The sequence below is a fragment of the Centruroides sculpturatus genome, unplaced genomic scaffold (assembly GCF_000671375.1).
Source record: "Centruroides sculpturatus isolate CEXI.00-Female unplaced genomic scaffold, Cexi_2.0 scaffold1153, whole genome shotgun sequence".
In the NCBI taxonomy this organism is placed as follows: Eukaryota; Metazoa; Arthropoda; class Arachnida; order Scorpiones; family Buthidae; genus Centruroides; species Centruroides sculpturatus.
The window spans coordinates 270,051-280,265 of NW_019385436.1; the positions used below are offsets into that span (position 1 = coordinate 270,051).

Below are 10,215 nucleotides of genomic sequence, written 5' to 3' on the forward strand. Positions count from 1 at the left end.
GCGAACAGTGGGGGAAAAACTATAAAAATCGGAACTTCAAGGTCGAAGAAGAGTCTCCTCCGGATTAACCCTACAGTGGTGATTAAATTTGTGTTGTGCATCCGCCGCTCACCGAGGACACCGCAACGAAACGACGAACTTCTGCTTCGTCCGGATATCCTTCTCGTCCGCCCGAACTGCAACCGAGATCACGAACTTTCGCCGTTCCCAGGAGATTTTGGAATTATCCTATATCGATGTAAGCATGAATTCGAACAAATAAACGGGTTTTATCTTGTAAAACACTTGTGCATCATTTGCCTCCTTCGCCACTGCCTACATACGCGGTTTCCCTTAGGCTCATTCTGACGCGAGATAGACTTTTTCCCCCTCAACGTCGGCAAACCTTACAATAACAGATGAAAATATTGACTGTTTACAGCTTTAATTTTATTAATAACTTAGAGGAAAATCTGTTTTTGTGCTTTCATATAGTAGTGTGATGATTACAAATGTAATTTATCAAATAATTTTCATAAATATATTTAGTTATTATTATTATAGCTATAATAAAGTTTTGTATTAAGCAGTTGTAGGATATTTTAAATACACAATACCATAACTTTTATATAACTTATATAATATATTTTTCTAATAATTGTAATAATTTGTTAATGTGTACGAAATGCATAATAATAATTGCTGAATTGTACAAATTTACACCTTGTAACCGAACGTAATAAAAATTAAATTGCCTACTTACCTTTCGTTACGTGAAAGAGTAAAGAATATTAATTGCGTAAACAGAATTATATTTGGATATATTGTCCAATAGAAAAGGGTAGTTTAAAATGACGTCGTGTTAGAATTAAAACATGCTTGTAACTAATTAATTATGCATATATTTAAACATCAAAGGGTAGAAACATAGTGAAGAATTACTAAATATAAGTTTTATAACAGTCAAAATATCAGAAAGAAGATAGTAAATTAAAACAAAATATTTATTAATCTTAGCCACACATGGAATAGTTTTTATTTTATTAACTGTATACGACTCTGGAAAATATTATTAGATACTGTACCTGTACATGAGAAGCTTTTTTTCATTAATAAAAAACCAGAAGTATAACCAATATTTATTTTTATAACTAGTTTTTTTATGGTGTAATAAATGAGGCAATTCACTTTGACGTCAATGCATAATTAAACAACGATTTTGATTTTTAATAATATGAAAACAAATACGAAAATAATTTTTAGTTTATATATAATAGCAAGTGTATGTATTATTATATAAATATTTTCGTTATATCGGGGTATAATGACGTCGCGAGACATAACGAGGGGCTATTACATTATTGTCAACTTGCTTGTCACATTAATTCTACTTAAGTATTAATTTAAACCTTCAAAAGAAAATAAAATGTTTATATGGCGGGATAAAGTGAAACCTGTTTATATATTATTTGTAGATATATAAGAGGGGAAGTTGGCATCTCTTCCACTCTTATAAGTCTTATTTCGTGCCATATTTCCCTCTTATACGTCTTATCATTGCTTTTATTAAATTCACACATTGATAGTTTTGTTTTGCATCGATTATCATTTTTCTGTTTAATCCTGGAAATCTCGGCGATCAAGTAGCGTTTTCCGCCATATTCTATTTCGTCATAGAAGATAAATATTATACACAAACACACGACATAAGTATGGGATCTGTGATAAGACCAAAATTAGCAGAATTAGTTATGAAAGAAATTTATAAAGCCACTAGCTTATCCGTCGCGCATTGCTGCGATCTCAGAAGAAAGAAAATTCAAGCAAATTAGTTATGATAAAATTCAATTTACATTTTATAATTTTTACTGAAACTTATTATCATTATTATTCATTTTCATCCGGAAAACATTTCAAAGTGTCGTTTTAATTTTATTTATTTATTGGAGTGTTTGTAGATAGACGATATTTTTTGTTTTTCCGTCTGGTGCATACACGAATAAATCAGAAGGTTTTTATACAGTTGTTCATGCGAGAAGCACGGATTCTCCAAATTTAGCCCACACACTTGCAGCGATTGTCAGAAGTGCGATATTCCCCATTTATATATATATATTTTTAATCCTTTATTATTTTAATTATTTAATTGCTCCTTCCTCTCTTCCTTGGCATGTTGTGAAATTTCTGATAGTTGGATAATAAACCGTTTTATTGTAATTTGTCTTTTTAAATTATTTTGAGTCGATATTAAAATTTGGAAAAGGGGGGATACCTAGATCGGTAAAATACGCGAATTTCTTCCTACAACTTCGGTTGTTGTTCGGGGTACAGTTAAGGTTTTAACGAAGTTCGAGCGAATACATAATTAGCAAAAAAAAGTTGAAATAAAGTGATTAAACAAAAATTATTACAAATATCGTAAATAACAGTTCACAAATGCATATATAGAGATTTTTTTTGAAGGAGGAAATGGTCTTCACAATTTGAAATCGATCGAACACACAGTGCTCGAATGCTCGTGTAAACGCGCGCCATCTATCGTAGGATAAATGCCAGAAACTTTTGCTGGAGTGTATTAAATGACTTCTCAAAGTTTCACGGCAATCGGATAAACGGCGTGGTAATGCATGAAGGACGAACAGACACACACATACAATCATTTTTATATATATAGATTAGTAGAATGAAGAGAATTAAATTTTATAGAAGCTATGTTAATGATATCATCACAATATATAAAGAGACTGACATGACAATAGAAAAAATAACACAACTGAAATAAGCTATTTAGATATAATAATAAAATGAGGCAAAAACAAATTAAAATTTAGGCTTTTTAGAAAGAAATTCATGCGAACAGGCTACTTAGAATTATGGGAAGAGAAAATACAAAAAAAAAAAAAGAAAAACATGCAAATAAAGAACAGAAAGTCAACGATAAAATTCACAGCTTTCCCGTACACAAAAGGGTTATACGAAGAAATAAGTGAAGAAATAGAAAAAATGTTGACGTCAGATTAGCCCCAAGTCTATTAATTATATTTAAAAATTATGTTAATAATACGAATAGTAAACAATTAACTGTAAACGCATTTAAAATAGTTATATGTAGATAATAGTTAATTGTCAAAAACTTGTAAATTTATGTAATAACAACTGAGAAATACTAAAAAAATAGGCGATTTTTAATAATTTGTAATTTTTTTTAAATGTACTGCATAAATATTGTAAAAATCCGGTAATTTCTCAATCTTCTAAATAAAAACGAAAGACCGGTTCTGTATTGTAATGATAGTGAAGTAAGGTTAAAAAACAATATTGTAAGAGTGCATGCTTGACCAAATTCCTTTAAAAACTGTTTAAAAAAAAGCATATTTAATTAATATAAAAACTAAATATTCTACAACCAGTAAAAAAGTGTGTAACTTGAACTGTAATCTTATAAATTTAATACAATATTGTGCTATAACTAAACATAATTTGTAATAATGTAATAAAGAAAAGGAAAATGCCAACAGCCATGCGTGCACGCCCTTTTTTAAACAAATGTGTTTTAATATTTTACAATTTAATTAATTGATATATGTGAAACTATAAACAACAGAATATAAAGGTATATCTCATTGATTCAATGCACACCCGCAGTTCGGGTTATATAACGCTTGAAGGAAAACAAACAGACACAAACACTAAGAATATTTCAAAACCAAATGTTTCTTGAACCATATTGACGTAGAACCATATTGAATTACATATGAAGTGTGCAAATTTGAATATTACACCGAAATTTTATTTTATTTCAGTAATGTTATTTCTACTAAAAACAACTAAGGAAGCCTGATAAACCGCGCAGCAACTTTATATCAGAATAATTAATTATTCTAGTCCTGTTACACAACACTTTTTTACTCCACTTTTCAAGGTAAATACTGCATCTTAACATTTCCTCTATATCTATTTTTATATTTCATATTACGTAAAAGTATATAAATGAGAAAATATATGTTGGATTTTTAAAATGTTTTTGTTTATTAATATAGTTTAGTTATCGTTTAGAAGTGTAAACACCATGAACGTTTTACTTTTCTATTTATCGTGCATAATGGAAAGTAACACTATAAATATTTTAGGCTCAAGTATCTCAGGTATAGAACCAAATTAAATTTAAGTTTTTTGTCTATAAAAGGGGTTAAACTTTTGATGAATATTTGGTATTAATTTATTTTAAATTATTAAAATAAAATAAACTGAAACTACTCGTACATTTATCAAGTTGTGTATTCTGGTGAGTAGTTGCTGACCTTGTGGTTACAATTCAGATATCTCTATGACAGCTGAAGGATGGCTGGACCTCAATTAAAACATTTTTAAATTTATATAAAATGTACAGAATTTGAAACGTTTAATTACAAAAGGTTAATTTTACTTTACTTTGTAAAATTAATCAAATAAATATAATACGACGACTATGATTAGCGTCGTGCTTTATATATGCATTTGTGAAAGTAGTTATGCCTTATAGAAGACCTTTCGTTTCGCTTAAACTAAACTAAGTGCTGTAACATGCAGGTATTTAACATAAATATATATAGCCTTTATAATTTTTAAATACTTAATGAAAAAGATTAATGTTCAATGGATGGATGGCAACTTTAGGATGATTTTTATGAATAGCCCATGCTAGTACTATGTTGTGATGAATGGTACAGTCTAGACTTTTTGTCTCTGCTTCAAGAAATCAATAACAATGTTTTCAAAGGCATGCTAGAGGTTGTTTATTCGAAGTTTCAAGTTTACATATATATTGCACGTTCTTTCTATTTTTTGGAATTAGAGATAGATTACACATAAGTGTGAAGAATGCACCTTCATCGTCAACAAGAGTCGATGACGTGTCAGCTCTCGCACGAAAAGATATAAAAGGGGAGATTACCGGAAGCTCAGGGCGCGTCCGCACACTTAGTACTTGTGTTCGTCGATCTCCACGCCAAGGACTGTGATCCCGTCAAAGAAAACATAGAAGACACCACACCATACCATACAGACGACGTTCGCTAACTCTCCCTTCCACCTAGAGGTATTTAGGGGTAGATTTTATAAACGCGCTCTCTCTCTAAACTAGAAACTAGGACAGCGACATAGCTGAGAACGTAGTTGCCAATTTCTGTAAATACTTTAATATAATCGCATTTAGCTTTAGTATTCTTGTAACTTAGTTGTGTTAATTAATAAATGCTTGCTATTCTGTTGACCTGTCTCCTGTCTAAACAGCACCTGCCAACTTACCAACGCACACCCCACTCACTTTTTGCCTTCCTAGTCATCTGACGACGCCGAGATCGGGCTTGACGAGTTCGTGCAGAGTAAATGGTCATTGTGGGATTAACCCGTGGCCCACTGCTTATCTCACACTGGTGTTAGGAGTGGGGTGAAGCCAACTTCCAGGCTTTCGACAGGTTTGTCCGTTTTAGACAGGTTCGGCTCAGACAAGTTTTTGTCCGCCGTAAACAGGTTTTTCAAATTTTATTCATTGGAGCATAGAAGGACTAGGATATAGTCGCATAGAGATGAAAGGCGAAAATCCTCGCGCAACGTTAGGAGAATTAGGTAGTTTAGTTCCTTTACTGCCTGCTTTCGCGGGACAAGCAGAAGGTCCCGGCATTAGCGAGTTTTTCGACTCGTTGGTGGATGTGGCAAAATTGTCAGGATGGACGAGAACGCAAATGTTGTCAGTAGCAAAGCTTAGACTTACGGGAATAGCTCGGGAATTCGTCAGAAACGATAGACGAATCAAAGACATTGAGGATTTTGAGCAATTTAAGCGTATTATGCTGGAGCGTTTTGAAAAAGTTTCTTTTTACCTTCGAGTTCATAAGTTTTACGCATGTGTACAAAAGCCGGAGGAAGATGTACTGTACAGACATATACGCAGCGCGATTAGCCCTTGCTACCGAAATTGAGATAAAGCAAGAGGGAGCAGATGCAGCGGAGACCGCAATGATTAAGCGCATACAGGATAAAGAATTAGACGAAAGATTTAAGGCTCAATTTTTAAATGGGATCAACATGCGCATCCGACAGCGAGTCATGTCACGTGAACCGACGACATTTGATGACGCACTTACAGCAGCAATTAGTGAAGAAAGTATAGAAACTTTGACGGCACAGCCCGGTTTTAAAATCCGACCTATTAAAGAAGTCAAACCGGATACAGGAAAATCTGCAGAGGATTGGGAAACAATAACCGCCGCTATCGAGGAACTTCGATCCCGAGTAGCTGAATTATCAAGCAAGTCGTCCTCACTTAGGAAAGACCAGCTAGATAAAAGAAACGACTGTTGTCCGATTTCCTACCCTCGTCTAAGACGAAATAGGTCATCAGCACAGAGTCAACGGATAGACAACAACAAGCCGGATTCCTCATTCGGAGAGGAGGAAAAGTGGAGAGGCATTAGGCCTATTAGAACCACTAGGACTCAACTGAAGAAGCAACCCATCATCCTGGGGTATGTCAATAATGTTTCAGTCAAATTTCGAATAGATCCCAAGTTTAAGGACACAGTTTTGTCAAACGAGGTTACCAATAAAGTAAAAGGAAAGGCCCCGGTAAAATTTGGACAACGAAGGAAGATAGACGGTCCGAATGGAGATTCTATTTCAACCATAGGTATGACTGTCCCTATTTTTATGTTTAGAAGACACAAGTTCTCCAGATCATGCAAAATCGTCCGATCAGAAATCACCGCTCCGTGTAAAGGGATCCTCGGGAGAGATCTCATAAAGTAAAAAGGCCTCATTCTTGATTATACAAATGAGAAAATTACGTTGCAGAATGGAAAAATTGTTCATTTTTGTTCAAGCTGTAAACCTCGAGGGAAACCGAAAAGACAAAATCAAGAAGAAGAGCGACTCTCATTCCCCGAGATCGACACCGAAGTTGATCCTGCGTTACGGGTCCGATTTATCCGATCAGGAATCCCCGAGAGGGACCGAAGACCTGACCCAGGGAAGGATGTCAAGATGAAATTAGAAGAGTCAACGTGGAAACAGTGGGGAACCGAACCTTATCCAGAACAACCTTCCACATCGGAGTTTCAAGACGGTCCGGACGTAGACACACCAGAAGAAGTAAATCAAAGGGAAGACGAGAATCAAGGATCGACGTTGCGGGCCAGCTTGGGCGTTCTTGCAAGCTGGATTCGGGCTTTGTTAATTATCATTTCCTTGATAGGAGGACCAAGCATGTCCATAGAAGATATACCGACACGATCAAAAGTGCATTCACGAAGTCGCATACCTCTACCGATTCATCCATCCGCACTACTTCCTAGAATTAGAATAGGGCACTTTGAGAAAAAAAAGTCTCGCCGCAAATCAAATATTTAGGGAGCAGCAGCATTAGAAATCCTGCGTGTTTTAAATAGGCGAAGAAGCAAAAGCTCGCCATGGAAAAAAAAAAAAAAAAAACAATGTTTGAGGGAGAGAGCAGTCAGTTCCACAGCTTTTTGCATCATTCGATTCTGCAACTTCGAACTTAGTTTATATTGAACTTTGTGAACTTTTCGGCATGCAAGTCCCAGCTGATTCAGTCCCAACGAGGACAATGCAACGGACACAGCTCCACCACCTGGACTGACGTCACTTCAAGGGCAACGACTGCACGTCGAGAACATCAACAGTGAACTTTGAAACTTTCTCCACGTCAACTAATAGACAGTATCGACAACTGAGTCACCAACAGAACTGTGACAGTAGAGCAACAACCTTCTTAATACTTTCGTTCAGTGTGAATGATCATGCAGCATGATTTTTGGTGTAAGGCCTTTCTTTATTTCAGGCTTTAAATGTATCACTCTGACAAAGATTATGTGGAACATCTGTATATATATAATAAAAATAAGTGATTATTTTTTACTTTTAAAACTAGACAGACAATTTTCATAAGTTTCCTCTCTAAACAATTAATTGGTAATAAATAAATCAGTGCTTTGTATCACTTCTGTTAACTGGAAAATATGAGTATATTAATTGAAATTTGGCTCAACTTTTCTACTATAAGAAATAATGCAAATGATCGTCCCTAACTATGAGATTTCGATATATAGAACATTTAAAGGAACGAGATATGTTCTTATATTAACGCAGTACAGCATATAAAATATTACTTTAAAATATATTTAAAAAGATAAATTATAATTTCACTTTTATTCAAGCTTAAATATCTGCTGTAAATATAATATTTAGTCACAAATAAGTGCTTTCATTTACAAATAATATTGAAAATTCATTCAGAAATATAATTTATATAAATGTTTTTTTAGTCGGATAGGTGATTACTTACACTACAATTTACAATTGGAAGTTTTGCAAATGTTATTTTACTTTTAATACATTTATATAATTATTATTTACAAAGATTTAATTAATACCAATTAGCATATAATTGCTTATACTTCATTTACATTTTAAATTATATATTTAAAGATAGAAATACAATTTTTTACTTCAAGGATTTATACTTCTTCGCTCTTCATTAGGAATTGGATTCAATAGAAATTAAATATAATTAAAACCGTGTGTTCTAAGTAGTAACAATTCTTTTAAACTTTCAGTAAAATATGAGTGAAATAAGCATAGAAAATTCAATATTTAAGGAAGAGAAAGAAGAATTCTCTTGGGATGAAAACGCGTTAAAAGATTTCAAAAAGGTTATCAGTAAGTACAGATGTTTACTACTTATTAAATATAATGTATCATTTTATCAACCTGCTTGTTGCATTGAAAAGTAGCTAAGTTGATAATCACGACTTTAAAGCTGTCTGTATGATTCTACGTGATACTTCCTCTTGCGATTACGATAGGAAGTGCAGCAACACAGAACGACTGTCAGAGAGGAAGTGCAGTAAGATTTTCACTTCCTGTCAACACAGTAGCAATATTTACAGTTGAATAACAGATTTTTTTTTACTGTAGTGGTTATTTATAAAACAAACGATAACATTTTAAACTAACAATTATAAAATCTAGTAGAGAAAGAGGTTATTAATTTAATACCATTAACACATTCATTAACAAATTAAATAATTTTAATATTAATTGTTGTAAAGCTGTTTTGTACTTAACATAATAAATAACGTATCATTTAAATTAAGTTTTAAACATTTTATTAAATTTTACTTCGTAATTAACAAATATTATAAACTAATGATGATATTTTCTTTCTGATTTCAACAGGAGATCAAGGATTTAAATTTCAAATGGATGATATTTTTCTTCTTGGTTTTCTTCGTGCTAGAAAGTATGATATTGAAAGATCTCTCCAGTTACTTAAAAATTACTTCAAAGTTAGAATAGAATATCCCCAATACTTTAAGAATCTTCTTCCTTCCAAGTTGAGTCATGTTTTAGACATGAATATGATGCAGTTTTTACCAAAACTCGATCAGAATGGAAGTTACATTTATGTTTACAAATTTCGTAAGTAGAAATTTTCTTTATTTTTTCACAACTTCGGAAGAAAAATTTACGAAAAATTTTAGTAACGATTCGGTTTGAATTTTGGTTATTAATAAAAATTCCATGCAATTCCAGTACATACGTTTACATTTTTACTTTTTTTGGTATCAGGAGCACTTGAAATAGAACCGAAATTCGATTCCCTCTTGCATATTTATGTTTTACGAAATGTAAATTATATTATAAATATTTTGTAAAAGTATAAAGTAAAATTTTACTATTCTTATTAAATTTAAAGATATAGTAGTTCTTGAGTCCAAAAATTTTAAAATTATTAGGGTGATATTTTGACTGATCGCCATACTTTTTTTCTATTATATATAACAGCCGGGAAAGTAAAGAAGGCAGATTATTTAAATAAATTTCGATAACTGAATGTACAATTTCATTTACAGGTAATTGGGATACGTCTGTTGCAAGTGGTATTGAGATGTTGCGTGAAATAATGCTTGTAATGGATTTTCAGTTAAATTTTCACAGAACTCAAGAAAGAAAAATTGTTTGTATTATTGATTCAGCGGGTTTATCCTTGACTCATTTCTATCATTTTACACCTAGAATCATCAGTTCACTGGTGACTTTTATCCTTGTAAGTAATTTATAATTAACATAAATAAATTTATTTCTACACATTTACTTAATTATATAATTAGATTAGATGTTACCCGCGGCTTTGCCCGCGAGAATTTTGTAAGCAAACCCCATTTATATTCAGTATTT

At 32.6% G+C, this 10,215-nt stretch overlaps 1 protein-coding gene across 2 annotated transcripts; it reads left to right on the plus strand.

The window, feature by feature from the left end:
* Positions 1–12: 12 nt before the first annotated feature.
* On the plus strand, positions 13–10,189 carry LOC111638982 (alpha-tocopherol transfer protein-like). Of its 2 annotated transcripts, XM_023384758.1 has the most exons (5): positions 13–238; positions 3,783–3,901; positions 8,592–8,694; positions 9,214–9,456; positions 9,891–10,189. In XM_023384758.1, the coding sequence occupies exons 3-5, from the start codon at positions 8,598–8,600 to the stop codon at positions 10,097–10,099; spliced, it is 549 nt and encodes a 182-aa protein (XP_023240526.1). In that variant the 5' UTR covers positions 13–238; positions 3,783–3,901; positions 8,592–8,597; the 3' UTR covers positions 10,100–10,189. The 2 variants fall into 2 exon arrangements, with proteins under 2 accessions (XP_023240526.1, XP_023240527.1); XM_023384759.1 differs by lacking the exons at positions 13–238; positions 3,783–3,901 and adding an exon at positions 4,650–5,056.
* The last annotated feature ends 26 nt before the right edge of the window (positions 10,190–10,215 follow it).

Bases quoted from the DNA above. Each gene is read 5' to 3' on its own strand.
- LOC111638982 (XM_023384758.1), top strand. From the start codon at position 8,598: ATGAGTGAAATAAGCATAGAAAATTCAATATTTAAGGAAGAGAAAGAA. The intron at 8,695-9,213 runs GTAAGTACAGAT...TGATTTCAACAG, and splicing joins AGATTTCAAAAAGGTTATCA to GAGATCAAGGATTTAAATTT. The intron at 9,457-9,890 runs GTAAGTAGAAAT...TTTCATTTACAG, and splicing joins CATTTATGTTTACAAATTTC to GTAATTGGGATACGTCTGTT.